Below are 20,803 nucleotides of genomic sequence, written 5' to 3'. Positions count from 1 at the left end.
TTCATTGATTACCAGTTGATATTTTTACCGTCAATCACCCGCCATTTGACCACCCCAACGATACTAATGCCGGGCAATACCTAACGAGCCTCCATAGCTTGGTCAGACCTAGTATGCATGTCATGTACATGCTGGTAAGAAGCTGTTCCTTAGCGTGGTTTACACTGATGGTTTTGAACTGTTTAAAAATGTCAATTTAGACATAAAGTTGCATTATAACAGTAATAACATTTTGCCCCCAAAAAAGTATTAAAATCAGAAAATAGGGCTGGTATTCATTTGTACATCAAACTATTTTTAGCCTATTTTTAAAATTTTGGTTGGTTGGAAAAGGGCAATATGACTATTTTGTAGGCCTAAATAGAGAGACCTGGTAATATTTTGATATTTTGGGTGTGGCATTTAGGGCTTGAAATTAATAAGAGCTATTTTGATTGGTTACAAAGAAAACTTAATCATGTATTGAGCCAATTGGAGATATGGTAAGAATAGTCGGTATTTAAAGCTGAACGGGATTAAGCTCTATTTTGATTGGTTAGTGAGATGATTATATCATGCAATTAACCAATCAGTGACAAGCTTATTAAGAAAGGTAGTAGTGCTTGTGGGGTAACATATTTTTCCCAGGCATGATTTCATCTCACCACTCAAGGGTGATTGTGATGGGGGTCATTGCTCGCAAGGTAATACCACAAATGAGTCGCAGCTCATCTCGTTAGCACACAATGTCTGACTAATTGTCTCATTTGCATAAAGCAGATGATATTTGAGGAAAAAAAATCTCCCTTTTTTGACCGCAACTGCAATTGTGACAAATTAGTAAACAAGTTCATTTAACCGCTAAAAGCCACTGTCTTTAATTGCACTTATATAGGTTGATGCTCTTGAGAGAAAGCCACAAATACTAAAAAAAAAAAGTCGGCTATATGGGATTTGATGCTTTAGCATATATATATTCAAGTCTGCTGTTGACTACCTTTTTTTTCCCGCCCGGAACGACATGTTGTCTGCAAAGTGTAAAAAATACTAATCGACACACTTGTCTGGGTAGACTTATGGATACACAATATGCCAATACCATAGTGCACGGTTCACAAAAGTTAATGTATCAGTAAACACGGTACCCGACAGTGAGTGATTTTGGTTTGCAAACTCATCCTCGGGTCAAATTTGCAGAGTACATTAGGGTGTGTAGGTTAGTGATATTTGTTTACTGAAATTGTGTTATTTTGGAGTGTCTTAAAATCCAGGTGACCAGACAGACATCGTCTGCTGCTGGCTGGAGTGCTTTAGGCACAAGGGAGAGTTTACTGACGTGCTTTAGGCAAAAGGGAGAGTTGACTGATCGTGCTTTATGCATGAGGGAGAGTTTACTTTAATGCAGCAGAGTTCAGTTGGTGCGATTTTTCTGTATGTACGCATTTGTGCGGTGTGGGTATGGTGGACATGCGAGGTGTGAATGCTTTGTGATTCACAATTAACTGAGCATTCACAAATTAAACTAAAACTTATTATTTGCCCTGATGTTAAAGCTTAATTAATATCGTCTGCAAAAAAAAAATCATGACACAGCAACATTGATGATTAGGCCACTTACTTAACCCCCTGAGCACTACCTGCCGATCTAACATTGCCTCTGATTGGTCAATTACATGATATCTTCAGTTTAATCACCAATCAGAATGGAGCTTTGCAAACAATTCACCCAATTTTTTTGTGTGGTGAAATTATTATAACAATGTTGCTGATTGGTCCAATTGATAATGAAAATTTCTTTTTGACCAATAGGCAGGTAGTTCTCATGGGGTTAAAAAAAATTGGGAGTCATATTGATTAGTCTGCCAAGTATCCATTCAGCTATACAGCAAGAATAACCGCAGTTATTTATGTCCAATAGTCAACGATGCACCGGCTTGCCTCCAGGATATTTGCCGAGATGGATAGGACCATCTTTCTGTAAAGTAACATCTTTTCGTCTGAAAGACTATTAATACACTGCCTTCTTTTATGCTACAAAAATTACTGGCAACAAAAAATGTAGTGTTTTTATCCATTGTTTTTTAATTGTATAGAAGAAATCTTGAATTCTCATGAATGTAAATTAATATCAAACTTCAGCGAATCATTATCCAAAAAAAGAATATTGCTGTTAGCTAAAAAATTGCTAAACTCTTACATAGTGGATCTGCACAGACTGATTTAGCATTCTACTGCATATCTTTATTTAGCATTCTACTGCATATCTTTATTCTCATTTAAAAATGGGGAGTACTATCACAAGCAGATAAGATAAAATCATGTTGTATTCCATACCTTTCAAATTCCTTGAACGGGATCGAACTCAGGACCTCTAGATTCTGTCAGTGTTGACTTTTTAATTGTTAATGTTATAATATATTCATGTATTGCATTTTGCCATGTACTATAAGAGTGCTATATAGTAGATACAGTCAGTCCACTTCTTCCAAGAGTCAAATCATGCAGTTGGATTGCAGATATCCAGACATTACCCGGACTAAGATTTGCCTTAATTCTTCCAACTATTGTTCCAACCCTAACATTTACAATATAATATATTCATGTATTGCATTTTACCTTGTACCTTCTGAGTACTATATAGTAGATACAGGAGTCGGTCCACTTCTTCCAAGAGCCAAATCATGCAGTTGGGATTACAGATATCCAGACATTATCCTAATTCTTCCAACTATTGTTCCAACGCCAACATTTACAAGTGTTCTTGTTCTCTTATTTTGTTTTGCAGTCAAGTTGGTCTTACACAGGCAATGGTCTCTCCATATACGTTAGGAACACCCCAAATGTCAGGCTATCCAGTGCATGCGACTAGTCCAAGTTGGGTACAACAACAGTATGTTATGCAACCCCATATGACACCTGTCAGTGTAAGTACATGGCGCTATTCCAGGTGAACTTCATACACCCCTATGGAAGACATGACCTTAATCTCACACACAGGGGTGTAGATTTCAAATGCAATCACCCATTCAGGTAACCCAATTTGAAATTTGTACTCCCTGTGTATAAGATTAAGGTCATGTCATCCATAGGGGGTGTATGGATTTCAACTGGAACAGCCCATTCTTGTTTTCCTCTCTCTCTCTGTCTGTTGTTGCCACACCCCCTTTATGAAGGTCCCTCATAAAGAAGTCCACTTTTCGGGTAAAATTGAGGTAAAAATATCCAGGAAGGTCAAAAAATTTAAAAGAAAAATGAACAAAGGGACCACTTTTTCATGTTACACTGTTCAAAGTAGCCCCAAAATGTTCAGGGTGTGAAGTACACATCTTTTGCTATTTTTTTGTAAGGGGTGGTTGGAAATGTTAATGTTTTGGAAATTCCACACCCACCTGCAAAAAGTACTTACTCTCGTCTCTATCACTCTCTCCCTCTCCCCTCTCTCTCTCTATTGCTCTATTGCTCTCACCTGCTCGTATTCTTGCTCTCTTTCTTAATTTTACATCTTTCCCTGTCTCTATCAGTTCCTCTCATTAACTTTCTCAGAAAGTTTTCAATTTAAAAATCATGTTGGTGTGAAACTGTAATGAACACATAGCGTATCAAATTTCCATAGCTACATAACAACTTTGACGTGGATACGGATGAAGTAATCTCATCGCAATGTTATTATTATTTTGTTTTTTTCAATTTTCTTCATTCCTTTCATCACACAGACATCTCAATTGTTAGCATCTGGTGTAGATCAGCAGCAGGCATTAGCAGCTATGCATAACCCAACGATGGTGCCTCAAATTACACAACATATGAACCAACTACAACTTGCCCAAGGTTCCGCGGTAAGTCATTAAGAGTACAACACTCTTAGAAACGAGGGTTCCAAGTAGAACCTGAAAAGGTTCTTAAGATATCCTGTAACAGTTCTACAATGAAATAAAAAGAACTGCAAAGGCCAGAAAGAACCATTTTAGGCATGAAAAAGGTTCTGTAAAGATCAGAAAGAACCATTTTGGGGTTCTTGCAATTTCCTAAAAACTTAGAACCCTAACTGTCCTGTATGTGTAACCCCTAGAACCATTTTGCTAAAAGTGAATAGATGTTATCCTTTCCATCAGGTTTTTTTTATAATGCAGAGGTATTACATGGTCAATATTTGTATAAATTACCATATAGGCTTATGAATTACCTGTAATTTGCATTGTTCTATGGTAAATCATGTTATCCACAACCATTTCCTAATTTTTACACCATTTGCCCCCTCAAAGAGCATTGGAAACTTACTTTTTTGGTTTTTTGATGTTTGAAACCATCTCTTTATTTGTTTGTCTGTTTGTGTGTTACTAAACTGTGCCATCGGAATTGAGATCATTACAGCTCATTATGTGATGAATAAAAAGCATAGATGTTGTGTTACTACTACCTAGGGTTCCCAAAACTGTGATTTAGTAGCCCAATTGGGCGACTTTCGAAGATTTTCCCTGCAACTTTTGACACTTTTCTGTCCCATAGAAACCAATGGTTAAGAAATAAAATGGGTGACTTTTCAACTTCCGGTTGGATTCCTGTATCATAATATAGATGGTTAAGAGAAAAATTGGGTGACTTTTCGATTATTTGACCCGCGATTAGTGCAGATTTTTTTTAGCAACACTACCTGTCACAGGGGGTTTTGTGTCAAGTTTGTAAAGCACAGAGTGAGATAAGCTTCATTTGGCCCGAGTCAGGCGCAGGAGAATAATGATGTCTTATTTCACCATTGGGAATCATGGCTTGGTGCACAACAAAAAGGAAAGTAGATGAATACATTTCCGGTGGGCCGGTTGGCGATGCTTGAATCAGGTTAGCGAGATTTCTGATGTATTATTACTTTCTTTTTTAAAGGTACTAAATCAGAAAATCTAAAAAAAAAATTATGAAAAATAAGATTTTTGGGAAGAAAATGGGTGTGTGCTGATTGTTTGTTTGCCCACAAGCGACCGGCACAAAAAACACAAAAATCACTTTTTTGTAAACTCATAAAATTCCATAATTTTCTCTTCCAAAAGTGTATGAATAATTTCCAAGTTTATGTGTTTTGAAGCCACATCAGTAGCTTTAGTTACACGGTTAGATGTGGTTTCATATGTCAAAATGAAGGAAGAGCACATGAAAAAAAAGAAGAAAAGATCAACCTACCGACCCTTTTCTTTTGAAGGCAAACAAACAATTTATTGTTTATGGCCTAAGATTGAAAATGACCTAATAAGGTTGTAATGTCACATTTGAGTCAATGTTGGGGAGTCTCATCCGTACGGACACTTGTTGCTGCATGCAATTGAATGGAGCTTCATATAAACACTGCCAGTTTCTTACTTTTTCCAATCATTTTATATTTTTTTAAAAATGCTACGACAATTTTGACATTTCTGTCACTTTTTAGGCAATTAGTACCAATTTTAATTTTTTTACTCTTTCGTTGGAATCACTGATGGTGTGGATGAATATTAAGTCAAACAGTCCATGCACTTTCAAAACAGATAAATGAGAAGATATTTCAATTTGTCGACTTGCACTTGCTTTGTGAGCGGCATTCAGATCATTGTGTATGTAATGACGGAGGAAGATAGCATAATGCGACTAGCTCGAAGGTGTGGACATTTCCTAGGGCCCCTTGTCCATGTTAAACAGTCTTTATAGGTCATGATTTGCTGTGCCGAATGACAACTTGCTAGATGGGTGTTATCGCCACTTCAGATTCAGGTCATCAGCCTGTGATACAGGGGAAATAGATCATGCGACTGGTGATAAGTTGTTTGAAATCGGCGGGAGGTGCTTGGGCCCCCTGTCTCTGGCAGTCTGTCACTAGAAGCAGTAACTTTGTTTATAAAATGGAAAAGGGTTCAGGTGACTTTGAATTTATGTGAAAAAAATGTTTATGATTGATCTAATTTAAACTGATGGTAGATTTCAGATTGCAATAGTTAATGCAATGTGTTTTTCGCACATAGCGTGGAAAATTTTTTAAAAGGGAAGCATATCGAAAAATGATTTCTTCAAAACATTTCGACCCATAGGATTTCTTGTGCAAAACCTACCCATTCAAGCAGCACATTGCCATATGCTTTATGAATAACCCCCTCGGGGTATGATGATGTGAAAGACAATACAAATCTCTAATTGGAGCCTGGCACTCTACTTTGGCTAGCTACAACCATGATTAGATCTAGTCAGAGCCATGGCAAAAACACCACCAATCACATAGCAATATGGCCAGTAGTAACTAGCCTGCCCAAGCCAAGGAGTACCATAAAATGGGGTAACTTCGGTCAGCGGGGTAACTTTGGTCGGTCAAATATATTTTTTTAAATGGTCATATTTTCGTACAACGATATTGTTTTTAGTCATATTTGGTGTCAATTTGTTAAGAAATATATTTGAAAGAAATAATAGTCGCTCATGTCCAATTTCCTCGAAAAATCAGGATTTTTGACCCAAAGTTACCCCATTTTACTGTAGTATATAATATAAAGCATCAATACTAGAAAAAATTCTTTTGAAATATGGCATTAAGTAGGACAAAATACAGTGTCCGTCTGTTTTTATTTAAACAAGTATATTAAAATTTGCTCAGATATATTTTGAAATCAAGCACAGGCTACATCAACATGTCTGTGGTCAGAAATTAGAGCAAGTAATGCAGAGCCATGCTAAATTTGAAGATGGCGAATAGAGGAATGATTATTTTCATCATCAGTTGCTAATTTGTGTTTGGCTGCCTGGTAGGGACATTGTAGTGGGTGTGCTAATGTCACAGGGCAGGATGAAAAATACTATCCCACAATCCCTATCCAGACCTGAAACGTTTCCTCTTTTTAGCTGATTTCCTCTTTTTTTATTCCTGAAATTTATGCATTGTTTGTTATTTTCAGCACAATTTGAGCCTTTTTAGCATGATTTTGCGCCATTTTCCTCTTTTTTCACAAATGGTCAGTTACAGGTCTGCCTATCATAGCATTTGAGTATTTGACCAAAAGCTTTATTAAGTTACTCATAATTGAGGAAAATTAAGAGGAAGAAAGAAGAAGAGAAAACTTTTTTCTTGTGTGCGGTTTTGAACCAGGGACCTCAGGTGCCAGACACACTCACAGCCAAACCTTGCCACAGGGATCTACCTAACCTTGGCCAGCCAAGTTTTCTGTGACCATATTACTGTTTGCATGATGGGGCAATTGCATCATGTGGGATACCCACGCTTACAGATGCTTTGTCAATTCAGGTTTTTTGTTTGATGCTTGGTTCAGTTTGGGTTAATAGGGGGAGGGGCATGCCTTTATTTTGGTCTATACATAGATGATGGTTAAGGCCCTTTGATTTGTTGTTGGTTTGGTTTAATTTCATTTTCACACAAACATCCTTTTATTTTCCTGAATTTAACATGCTGTCACTCAAGGATATCTTTTCTGAAGTATTTTCTAAGAGACATTATTTTTTAATTTCCCTCAAATTGCCAAATTTTGATAAAAATCAATATATTTGCACCCTAACCTCCTTTAAAATGATGGTGCTTGTCAGCCTGAAATACCCAGAGTCCCATATTTATTTATAGCTCTTTTACCAAAGGACTCCTTCAGTGGGTCAATGTTTGTATTTTATGCATTGCATTGCATGATGGGAAGATGTTAAATACATGAGTGATGTCAGAGTAGCAGTGGCTGTATTTGCTGGATCCCACATGTCTCTAAAATGATGTTTACTTGTACTTAGAGTGGGGTTTAAGTGATTTGAGACAACAAATGGGACTTGGGGCTATTAGGGGTGGGCATTTTGATGCTACCACAGATAGTGGGCATTTCAATGTCATTCCAAAGACAAATAATATACAAATTTATAATTTCAAGTGTTATTTTATCGTTCATACTGCAAACATTGTTCAACCGATGGATTTGAAAGTTTGACAGCTCAGTGTATTAAATCAAAGTTATGAAACAGGAATGTAACTGTCAGTCGATCCACAGAAAACATTCTTAGATTATATAAATATGTGTGTGCAGTACTGCTTGCCCTGTGACTAACAGTGCCAAATATTGGTTCGTTAAACGAGTGGGCATTTGTCAATTAAAACCACAAGAAGCATTTGCATTGGATGTTATGATGTCTTTACAATTGTTTTTCTGCAGCTGAAATGATGACCACTTATGTTGTACAAATTACATTTTTTGTTGTTGAGCAGAGCTCGTTTAATATCACAGAAAGCACAGTCATTCAACTTTTGTTTAATCTGGGCATTACATTGTCATTCAAACCACAGAAGACATTCATGGATGTTTTGATGTGTTTGCAAACGTTGTCTTGTGTTGTGATGCGCATTGTAACGTGTGGGGAATTTTTGTTCAAACATTTGGTGAAGTTAATCACAACTGATGTTTGTGTTCATGCTGCAAAAGAAAGTGGGGGTGTGTGTGTATGTCTGTCTGTCTGTTTTTCAGTGGGGGTGTCTGTGTATCTGTCTGCCCTTCCCACTGACCATTCCGGGTAGTTTGTCAAACATTTTGTCAATTTAATCACAACTGATATTTGTGCTCATGCCTTAAAGGAAAGTATGTGTCTGTCTGTCTTCCTGTTCATCCCTTCCGTCTGTCCTTCTTTCTGTTTGTCCAGGGCAGGATTCTCAATGTTTTCTTTACAGTACCTGCTGGGTCATTTACTTGTAGATCCTGCATGGGCTATTCTAATCAAAATTCACACTCCCCTGTAATATCTTCCACAGGGGGAGTATGAATGGAATGAACACATTAGGCAGCTCCATTTGAATTTCATATACCCTCTGAGATAGATTCACCATGAATCTTCCACTGAGGGAGGGTGAGTGACAAATAGAGTTGTTTAATTTGATAATTCCATTTGAAATTCATACTCCCCCTGTGGAAGATGTTCCCAAAATCTTCCACAGGGATAGTGTGAATTTTAAATGGAATAACCCAATTTGTTACTTGAGGAGAAGGAACCCAAGTAAAAAGACTGTATGTGTTATGTTATTCATTGACAGATATGGCGTTTTTGACTTTAGTAGGATCATATGTGATTAGGCATTCACATGTGAGCACCAGTATATTTTCAGTTTACGTTTGGTTTATATGATATTTGTAATAGCAGACATTCAATTAATCATAACATACTATTCAATCAATAACCATTAATTAATGATTTCTGTTAATTTCTATGTTTTACACACTCTACAGTACGTGCCTACTCATTCCTTTGCCCACATGGGCGGTGCATACCAAGCCGCTCAGATGATGCAACCAGTCACGGTTGAGGTAAGCTCATAGTCAATGCCATGGCTCACTATAAACCATTGAATATGGTACCATTCGTGGAACACTGTGGGTGTGTGTTAACTCCCAGAGTGCACAGGGCAAAGTGTTTGAATTGACTAGTGTACTTGGATGTAGAACTTTGTTTATTGGTATGAGTTTGAGGTAATCCTATAACGTAATTACATGATATTCAGAAGGTAAGAAATGTGTAACCTTTCGATTTAATTTTAATTCTTTTTTTTCCCCAAGATTAAAAAGATTGAAAAGTCACTTAATATTCTAACAAGTTCCTCATACACTAATTTCAAGGAAAAATACAAAATGTACAAAAAGAGCGGTGTATCAAAGAAAACATGGTGGATTCTAAGCTTGACTCATACTATTTTGGAATCATTAATTTTGTATAGTCATCATTGACATGTCATAAAGCCAGAAAACAGGACGATTAATGAATGCATCAATCATCCGCTTTCATTTAAATTAAAATTGAGCTGCTTCTTCATCCTTGTATCTATAAATTTTTCATTTTTCCCCTCTATATTCTTTCTAACTCAATTTAGATATTTTTTTCTACCTGCTGCCCTCCGTTCTCAACTCGGATCATTGTGTATATAGTGACAGAGGGAGATACAGGGATTTGAGAGTTCCTCTTTTCAGCTGATTTCCTCTTTTTTTGTTGCCAAATGTACGCGGTTTTCTTTTATTTTCAGCCCATATTTGGCGTTTTTACCCTGATTTTACACTGTTTTTACTAATTTTTATCGTTTTTGGTCTGTGGCCTCTCACACCCCTGGAGATAGCATAATGGGCTATTCCAGTTGAAATCCACACTACCTCTGTGGAAGATTTTGGAAGTATGTTTTTCAAATGTAATTGGTCAGAGTTAATAATTTTGAAACCCATATTCCCCCTGTATTATGGCTTTGCCTATATCTTCCACAACATTACCTCTGTGGAAGATTTTGGAAATATCTTCCACAGGGGGAGTATGTTTTTCAAATATAATTGGTGAGAGTTCATACTTTTTAAACCTATACTCCCCCTGTATTATGGTTTTGCCTATATCTTCCATAACTGGAGTAAGTATTTCAAATGGAAGTGACCCAAATGTATTCTATTCAAAATTGATACTCCCTCTGTGGCAGACTTTAGCTCAATCTTCCACATACAGGGGTAGTGTGGATTTTAAATGGAATAGCCCGATGTGACTAGCTTTTACAGTGTGGACTTTTCCTAGGGCCCCTTGTCCATGTTAAACAGTCTTTATAGGTCATGATTTGCTGTGCCGAATGACAACTTGCTGGATGGGTGTTATCGGCACTTCAAATTCAGGTCATCAGCCTGTGATATGGGGGAATTAGATCATACGACTGACGATAAGTTGTTTGAAATCGGCGAGAGGTGCCTGGGCCCCTTGTCTCTGACAGTCTGTCATTAGAAGTAAACTTGTTTATGGAAAAGGGTTCAGGTGACTTTGAATTTGTGTAAAGTAAAAAGATTATGATTGATCTAAACTGATGGAAGGTTAAATTTACCCTTGTCCTTGTTTCCCTGCTTCACTCCTTTCTCCCCCCATCCCTCTCTCTTGTTTTCTCTGTTTCTCTCTCACTCCCCTTCTCTCTTCCTTGCCAAACCGTAATAGTGGGAACATAGCACGCTCTGTGGGGACTTTGCGATGTCCCCACTATGCAAAAATGTCCCCACAAATAGAGTGAAAAGCACCATGAAGGTTCCCACAATTACAGATTCAAAAGAGCCCCCTGTTCATCTCTTTGCCAGTCCCTCATTATTCCTGTTACTTTTGTTTATTTCATTTTGTACTAATTCTTGCCTTCAACTGTTCAGACACTTGGTATGATTTTAGCATCTTACCTAAAATTATTTAGCTTGGTTTCCTTCCATTTCTCAGTCAACAAAATATTACAATTTCTTGGATATTATTATGACAGGAAAAGAATTCATTATGAATTGTTTTGAAATTTCAAGCTTTAAACAATGAAATTTGATAATATTGCATTTTTCTATTGAAAAAAATCTAGCGCCAATAATGATGTTGTCATTCACTCACTCAATCAGTCAAGAACAAATTAAAGCATCAATCAGTGTACACCAGTTTATTCTACACAACTTTGCCTGTGCTCTCAGGGTGTCAGACACATCCTTTGATGTACCATGAAGGTACCATGATCATTTGACCATGGACATTGAATATGTCTCTTCAATATTGCTAGTGTTTAATGTGTTGCTCAAACTCAACCCTCCCACCTAAAATGTCGTCGCAGTTCTGGCAAAACCTTGTAATAGCTGCTTTGTGTTAAATATGTACACTACAATGTAATGTATTGTACATATTTAACACATAGCAGCTATTGAAGTTTTACCATAACAGCGATATGTAGAATATGTAAATAAATAAAATAGCAGATAATGCATTTTGACTTGGGAGGTTTTTTTAATAATCAGGTCGCTTCCAAAATACAAAAACAGTATTTACAATGCCTTCCTTGTTTTGTACTCCTAAAGTGAAACAAAGTATCTGCTGTTAATAAACTAATCAGACACCACTTTTAACTTTGTGATCATAAATCTAAAGCTACATCACATTACAAATTTGATGTAGCTATTCTAGTTGAAATCTATGGAAGACATGACCTTAATCTTTCACACAGGGGTTGTAGATTTCAAATGGAGTCACCCATTCTGGTAACCCTGTTTGAAATGCACACTCCCTGTGTGGAAGTTTAAGGTCATTAGGGGTATATGGATTTCAACTGGATTTCAACAGGAACTGGACAAATTCACCAGAGTTTGGAGCAATCATGAAAGAAAATATTAGCAATATTTGAAGATACTCTGTGTATATCATTGCTGACACCTAGTTTTGCTATTCAAGGCTTGCATCAACTATACTGTCAAATCAAGATAGAATGAGTCGATGATGGCACTATTCTATTAAAGTGTTGATGCATGCCAGGAATATGACACTATGTGTTAAAATAAATGTTATTTATAGATTTATGTAAATGAGAGGTAGTTAAGAAAATATTTTGCAAGCTGGGAAACGGGTAGGATGAAGAGAAATATCATGATGATACGAGATAAAAATAAAAAACATTGCCTGCCTTGATGCATTTTTCGAACTGCCTAAAAGCAACAGTGTCTAATTCTGAAAATGTGTGAAACGTTTGTTTTTATGGTTTTGTTTGAAAAATGTTGTGACTACTCCAGCAAGGCATAAGGAAGGCTGATATATCATATATGACTTTTCTAAACATCCAGTACTGTTTTTATACAGCAATGCTTGTTTTTGCATTATAATTCTGTCAAGATAGTTTTTATGAACAGTGAATGTGGTGCTTATTACAAGTTTGATTTTGGGCGTGTAGGAAACCCCATTTGAAATTCACACTCCCTGTGTGGAAGATTAAGGTCATGTCTTCCATAGGGGGTATATGGATTTCAACTGGAATAGCCTACATGCAGTTTTAATTAAGAAAAAGAACAAACTATATGCACTCCTTTTCAATTGAAATATATTTTCAGATTTTGGCATTTAAATAAATTTTTGAGTCAAATTTTTGAGAAGCACCACATCACTCCTTGTGTGACATAATCTGACCAATCAGGCTAAATGTAGCATAAATGGGATAATGAAACTTGTGGAACATAATAATATCGTCCTTGTCCAGGAAAAACCTCCCTATGTATCAATGGCCACTGAACATGTTTAAAGCAAAACCTCCTATGTAACGTAACCTCTTGGCAGTTTTGTTTTAAACATGTTCAAGGGCCACAAGTACATAGGAGGTTTTTCCTGCCCAACGACGATATACAGAATTCAGGTTTTTTGTATTTTGGCAAAAACACCATATAAGATATGTAATAAAGAAATACTAAGGGTAATGGGTGTCCTTTATACCAAAGTAATGTCCTGAATCGGTAAAAAGGTAAATAATGGGCGAGGCACAGCTGAACCCATTATTTTAACATTACATGTTAACTGCCAAGGACACATATGGGTGTAGAGGATAATGCTACACCTTTTATTTCTATTCTATTACTACAAGCTAGTGTGATTTAAAGAAAAAATGACACTGTTTTGGCCAAATAGTTTAACTTGTTTACATCAAGATAGAGCGTAGATGTATCCAATGTTGAACTTGTATGCATAGAGTGTGTCATGCTTTACTGCATTTTAGATGCAAAAATTTGCGATTAATATTGGACAAATCACAGTGCACGATTCTAAATAATGTGATGGTGGAAATGATAAAACTTGGCCTGATTGATTTGGATTATGTTACCTGTTCAACTCATGATCATCTGTTTTAGTGGTACTTGGAATTATTAATACACTATGGACCACAATGGCCTCATCCCAGTGGCTTAGTTCAATAACCTCAATGAAACAATCATAGTGCAAACTTTGACCTCATATTGCAGAATATGAGTTCTTGTACCCACATTTTTGAAGGTCATTCAATAATTGAAGAAATGTATAGGGGTTAAATAACTGCACCCTGGTAGATGAGGATGTTGTGGATCGTAGTGATACATGAACATACTTGTTGTACACCATTTAAGAAGCCTGCATACCAATCGCTATAATATGTGCAAAATTTCAAGTTAATTTGACATTGCAATTAAGATTTTGTGGACCAATCTGGTGTTCAGTTTTGTTTTTCACAATCAAAACAAAAATTTTTATAAAAGAATATATGTTTGATCAAAAGAATAAGGTAATTTTAATGAACTTGGTATTTTGCACAATGTGAAAACATTCAAGGATCTGGATATTTGTTCCTTAACCCCCTGAGCACTACCTGCCGATCTAACATTGCCCCTGATTGGTCAATTACAAGATATCTTCACTTTAATCACCAATCAGAATGGAGCGTTGCAAATAATTCACCTCAATTTGTCTGTGTGGTGAAATTATTCTAACAATGTTGCTGATTGGTCCAATTGATAATGAAAACTTCTTTTTGTCCAATAGGCAGGTAGTTCTCATGGGATTAAAAGGAAGAATATTTAGATCCATTTTGAATTTGTGATGATGACAAATGGGTCTTGCCATGAGCGACATCAATGCTTTAAATTGAAGTTATTCACAATGATATTGATTATTGGGCTTGGAAGTACCATCGCTTGTTGCAGTTTACAATATCAATACTTAATTAATTTGTTATTAAAGATATGCAAATCGAAATGCAAGTTTTTATCTGCACATTCTTATAAATGAAGTGGAAGTATACATGACGTGATTGGCTTTATTCGTTTTCTTCAAGTCGGTGCCATCATAGTTATGGTGCAGCAGCAGTTCTATGTGTACATGCACACCCAAAATCTATGTGCGATTTTGACATTGAGTTGCGATTGGCCTTTCATAAGCAAGTGTATGTTACTGTTAAATGGCAAATTGTGTATCAACATGGTGAAGTGAAGACTGTCTAAAGTAATATCTGCAGAATTATCAAGATAGGAAAATGCTTAATTCTATATCAATATTGTTGATGATAACTGGTAACAATGAAGCATTGGTAAGCGAGTGGTGTGATCGAATTGGCTCATGCAGCATGACTTCAGAGAATCATATTTTCACTATTCTAGATATTGTTTTCAAGTCTGGTCCAGAATTGTAAGATACAAAATGTTTTTTGAGTGAATTTTTAGTCAAAACTGGCTTAACTATTAAGGTGTCCAAAGCAATGTTTTATATAGGACCAAAATACTGTGCAGTCAAAGTCACCTTGAGGCACATGACATTCAATGACTATACTGTGATGTCATGTCGACTTAAAAGTCCCATGGACATACTGAAAACAATATTAACGAAGATGAATGTTTCCATTTTTCAATATTCATTTGCTTGGGAGTTTGCATGTTGAGATCACTTTTCAGACATTATAAATTAACATTATTTTGTTCTGTATCGGTGTAAAAAGAAAGTATATGAGCATCTTAAGTGATTTCAGCAGCAAACACCAAGCAGAGCAAACCGTGATGGTGCTCATACATTATCTCATAGTGTTTTTGCTTCATCGAGGCAGTGACTTAGCTTCATCGGGGCAGTGGCATACATTTTTTTAATGTGTAGTCTGGACCAGCATGATAGAAATGGTCCATAGAATTTCATATTTTTATACATGGTATTTGCATGTGTGTTGTGTATAAATCTGAAAATTAAAGAGGGGGTTTAGGAATTTAATTTGAAGAAAAAAATCAATCCAAAAGTGCGCTGTTTTAGTTCAAAATTACTATACGCTTTTATAAGCAAAAATACCAGTATGTCGCTCAAACCCAAACGTAATGACTAGAAAGTCTAGGAAGTCTTTTTTTTCATTATATTGTCCATTTTTTCTATATTTTGAAATGGTAAATCGCTTTTGAAAGGGAACAAATCAAATCCAATACACTAAGTAAATTTGAGAAATTGTTCTTCATCTCTGTTTTGCGTCATGTGCACACATATGTGATGCGATCAAGCTAAATGAGTCCGATGTTGATAAAAATCAAAATTCTGTTTTCAATTTCAATGCATGAGCCATTTTCTGAGCTTCATTTTGCTAAAAACCCCATCATAATTTAGACTTATGGTTCTCAGGATATGGCCATTTTAGTGTTGCTCAGAACAGTAAAATACAAAGGAAGTTGAATACTATTATTGGTTCTATCTCAAAATCAATATTTCCGACATCCGACTCATTTTCCTTGATCGCATCACGTATGTATATTTTGATGCATATTGAGGAAACTTGCACAAGTGATTACTTGGGTATGGTAGTAGGTACAAGCGCATGTATAAAAATGCAAGACTCACACTGGATCCATCTGTTTTGACTTGCATACATGGATGTGCATACAAAAGAAGCACATTGGCATGCTTGCATCATATGCATCAAAGCATAGCCATTACTGTAACAGCGGTGAAGCAAAAACACTAGATATCTGTGTATAACCTACTGGTTAAGGGCTACAATATCATCTGTTTTGTGTAGTTATTTAATAGCACATTACTTATTCACTATGAAGGTGTTGTGGAATGCTTGAAACTATCTTTGTCAAGTTGTATTTAAAAGAAAAAAGTTTTGGCTAAATTTCTCTTTTTGTTTTGACTTAAATTAATTTTATGACCAATTTTAATAAACATTCAAATATTTATACCTGTAGAACATAAATATTTTGTTTATTTATTCTGTTACAAAAAGAAATATGAGCAGTAATTTGGTGTTTTTTTGCAAAGAAAATCACTTTTGTTGAAAAGAACAAATGTAAGATTGTTTAAGCATCCACATCATTGACTATTCACCTTTCTAAAATGGGTATGCTGTTCAACAGTGACGTTTGTGTCAGGAAGAGTTTGAATATAACCATGAATTTTTGTATTATTTTATTTCACCGTGAGCGCTTTAGACCTAAAAACCTATCATAGCCGATCTAAATAATGAATTGTAGATGATTAGATAGAACATAGTAACTTTAAACAGTAACTTTAAACAGTAAACATACTCATTTGATATTTATTATTTTAATTTTTTGTAAAGATGTTATCATAGCTGATCTAAATAATGATTAGTTAGTATTTTTATAGTAACTTTAAACATAGTCATTTGATAATTTTTATTCCATTTTTTTTAAGGTGAACATCTTCTGTATATCGCAATTAAAGACATTTAGTTTGAATCTGTTGTTAATTGCAGCAAAATGAGACAGTTATGCATACATTTACACAAACAATAAACTCTCACACCCCATTGGACCTCACTGACAAAGTCACATCATAATAATGATAATAATATAAATACTAGAGCATTTATTTATAATGTGCCATCTAAAAAAGCCTATTCCAAGGTACTACAAAAATATGTAGGAAAGACAAGCTAATAAAATCAAGCTAATATAAAGAAATAAAAAAACAAAATCATATACAACACAACACAGACACACACATATAAACACCCTGGCACATACTCGCCTGCTACTTGTATTGTATATTGCTGGGTCAGTGCAAGAATGTCGCAATATATCACTGGGTCAGTGCAAGAATGTCGCAAGCGCCATTTTGAGTGAAATTGACGGATTATGGACATGCAGGTAAATGCACATATTGTAAGCTATTTTACAAGTCTTAGAAGCATTTACTTATATTTTAATACAATATTTTAAGGTTAAGAAGCAATAAGTAAAAAAAAATTGAAACGAAAAAAAATGCTTCTGTAAAATGACAAAAATGCTTGCACTGACACAATGGTGCATTCTCATGGAGACATGACATATTATGTATACATATGCACAGGGATGCACATACATAACACCCATACACATGCATGCACACCCCTGTGCTGCTACAGAAAAAAGTACACTGAAGATAACACAGTTACAGGCATGTATGCGAACGCAAGGAGGCGTAGCTCTCACGGATCACAAACACACACTATATGCTGTACAACATAGTAATATATATATATCTCCTCTGACTCCTACCCCATAGTATCACTAGTCGTGGTGTTGATGTAGTTCTGTATTCTTACCATCAATTGCTCCCAAGTCTAATGCCAACCCTGTCTTTACACTTAATCTCTACCACACTCTACAGGACATGATCGCCGAACCGTATTTGCTCGAGTAGAACATAAGAAAGACTGTGTAGCAAATAAGACGTTTGGCACGTTTGATGGTAAGAAACATGAGCTGGGTCATGTGTGACAGCATACCCATTTTATATACCTCACCATTTCTATATATATATCTGTATATATCTTCTCACCTGCATGTAGTGTCAGTGTAGTTGTAGAAGTGGTAGTATTAGGTAGCTAGATTTTCTGACCTGTAGTTGTTTTTTTGTCACTTTTTTTTCTCTTTAATTCACTCGCACACCCATTCATCTTGTACCTACCTACCTGCCTGCTCAATCAATCGCCTACTATCTCTGTGACTTCTAACTGTGGTGGCGCTATATTATGCTACTGGATGCCGCTCTGTATTTATGCTGGTGATTGGTGTGTTTTGTGGTAACGTATGTGGTGTTGGCGGGTCGTACCATTCATGCAAATAGGGTGACGGGTCCGCACTGATGATGCCCTTGCAATCTGGTGACCAACATTCAACCCCTCAATCTCAACCCTCCCCCCATCAGGAACAGCAGGTGGAAGAAGCTGCCCAGGTAGCTGCTGCCGCCGCCCAGCAGTCTCAAGCTTTGATGTATGGAACAGCTGCTCAATCGGCAAAATAGAAAGAGACAATTCTAAGCCATTTTTGAAGCAGGTATAACGTCTCTGTTTTCTCGTAAAATTCTCTCCAGCAATATCTTTGCATATAAGCCAGCGAACAAAAATGTGAACATGCAGCGAAAGTTTCTCTCTTCTTTTGTGCCCAATGTTGCATATGCTTATCATGTGTGGGCTTTAGTATGTGTTAGCGTATTGACTGGCATACATGTATATGAAGATATTGCTAGGTTTTTCTTCGTTGTTGAGAACCTACTAGGCAGAATCAGACAGTTTTTTCCATGCTTGCTTCTGTATGCTTGTATCCTGCACTTTAGAATTCCCTTTAGTGCTCATACCAACCAAATCAACTTAAATCAGACTTTTCCAATTGAAATCCATACACCCCATATGGATGTGATGTTAATATCCCACACAAACAGTGTGAATTTCAAATGGGGTTACCTGAATGGGTGACTTCATTTGAAATCTACACTCCCTATTTGGGAGATTAAGGTCATATCTTCCATAGGGGGTATATGGATTTCAACTGGAATAGCATATTGGTCAAAAACTTTTGCCAAATCTATACCTTTTTGTATCTCAAGTGCTTGTATTGTGATTCTGTTTTTCCCAATTTAATGTAAATATTTTGAAAAATTTTACAAACTCTTTAAAATATTCAGTGATTTGAAAATATGCCCAAATTGTATGACCTGCCTAATAGGTTCTGTTCAATCGTTCCTGCATGCTTTGCTAGTCTAGGTCAGTATCCAGCCTACTAGGCATCTGTGGTAGGTACAGTAATCTTGGCGGCAAAGATCTTGGATCATCTTGACCAGTATTCAAGTATGCATACACACAAGAGACTCAAGTTTTGATACTAAAACCCAAAAGTGGAGTCATCGCTTTACCTATTTTTCAACCCATTTTTAGACCTGACTATTGACCACAATGGCCTCATCCCAATGGCATAGTTCAATAACCTCAATTAAACAACCATAGTGCAAAATTTGACCTCAAATTGCAGAGTATGTGTTATCGTACCCAAAGTTTCAAAGGCCATTCAATTAATGCACAAATGTATTGGGGTTAAAGAACTGTGCCCCTGATAGATGAGCATGTTGTGGATCCTAGTGCCTGTAGCCCATGTTTGCGATCAATTTGACACAAATTGGCACAGTATTAACCAAATTCCTAAACTTATTGGCAAATTGTGGCCATATTTGAGAATTCCCTCCCCCCCCCCCAAATATTCCTAGGAAAGGTTTCATTGATACACCAGTAGATAAAATATACTGAGTACACACCCTCCATCAGGGCAATAGATTTGGTTCAGGAATCAGGATCTGTATCAAGAAATACTACCCAAGAGAGCCCACTTCAAAAATATATAATACAGGATTGCTATGCCATTTTTCACCCTGATATGATGGCAGTGACATCAACTTGTTTAGGCAGCTGTTTCGCACACGCAACTATGTGCCGTCTTTAAGTCTGTGTGGGCGAATGCCAGCGCTTTAAGCGAACGCTTAGGCAGCTGTTTCGCACGCGTAACTATGCAGCGTCTTTAAGTTCATGTGTGCGAATGCCAGCACTTTGAGTGAACGCTAGCGAGTTGAAGCTGCGCCCAATGAAATGCACACTGACGTCACTGCCACGTATGGGTGTAAAGTGGTATATATTAAACACATGGTGGCTGTAGAGGTATGGTCACAAACTGGTCAAAATGTCCGCAAATCTATCTCTCTGAGATTACTTGTGTGTTATAAATTATATGTACATTGAGAATTTCAAATGAATGAACATAAATTGATGAATGTCCACATTCCCACTACTCAACCATGAGAAGGCATCCGCAATGAGATTACGGGAAACAGCGGAGGTATGTAATAACGTTTACATCTTAAATGCCACGCTGTGTTCATTCATTTGAAATTCTCATGGACGGTAAGATAACTCTGATTCTGATATGCACTAGCACAGGTCTTTATGTGACAGGCCTAACTTACAAAACAGAAAAAGAAAAAATATTTAGTGACTCGTTTAGTTTTCAGCGATTGTATTGAATGTAATAGTTTGATGTGTGCATGTCACATGATTTTCTGTGGAGTTAGAAATAGTGCATGTAGGGATGCGGAGAAAAGTAGAAAAAACAAGCTTTTAAGATTGCCATCATTTCATGCATTGGGCTATTCCGTTTAAAATCCACACCCCCACTGTGGGAGATTGTTCAATCCAGCTGGAAATTGTTGCTATTTTTATGCTCTATTCCAGTTGTTAAAGAGGGAGCTTGCCAGAGCAGTTCTTGTGAGGAAAACCAAA

At 36.5% G+C, this 20,803-nt stretch overlaps 1 protein-coding gene across 6 annotated transcripts in view; it reads left to right on the top strand.

Annotated features, from left to right (window-relative positions):
* Positions 1–20,803, top strand: part of LOC140150449 (RNA-binding motif, single-stranded-interacting protein 2-like) — a 435,798-nt gene that overhangs the window by 411,080 nt on the left and 3,915 nt on the right. For 4 of the 6 annotated variants that reach the window (XM_072172461.1, XM_072172464.1, XM_072172463.1 and 1 more), the window contains exons 12-15: positions 2,765–2,903; positions 3,693–3,815; positions 9,195–9,272; positions 18,328–18,536. In XM_072172461.1, coding sequence (XP_072028562.1) covers positions 2,765–2,903; positions 3,693–3,815; positions 9,195–9,272; positions 18,328–18,504 — 517 coding nt within the window. In that variant the 3' untranslated portion in view covers positions 18,505–18,536. Of the gene's footprint in view, positions 1–2,764; positions 2,904–3,692; positions 3,816–9,194; positions 9,273–17,868; positions 17,950–18,327; positions 18,537–20,803 lie in introns of all 6 variants that reach the window. The other 2 variants (XM_072172466.1, XM_072172467.1) reach the window with 2 other exon arrangements.

Source organism: Amphiura filiformis, chromosome 4, assembly GCF_039555335.1.
Source record: "Amphiura filiformis chromosome 4, Afil_fr2py, whole genome shotgun sequence".
NCBI lineage: Eukaryota > Metazoa > Echinodermata > Ophiuroidea > Amphilepidida > Amphiuridae > Amphiura > Amphiura filiformis.
This window is presented reverse-complemented; position numbering and strand designations above follow the sequence as displayed.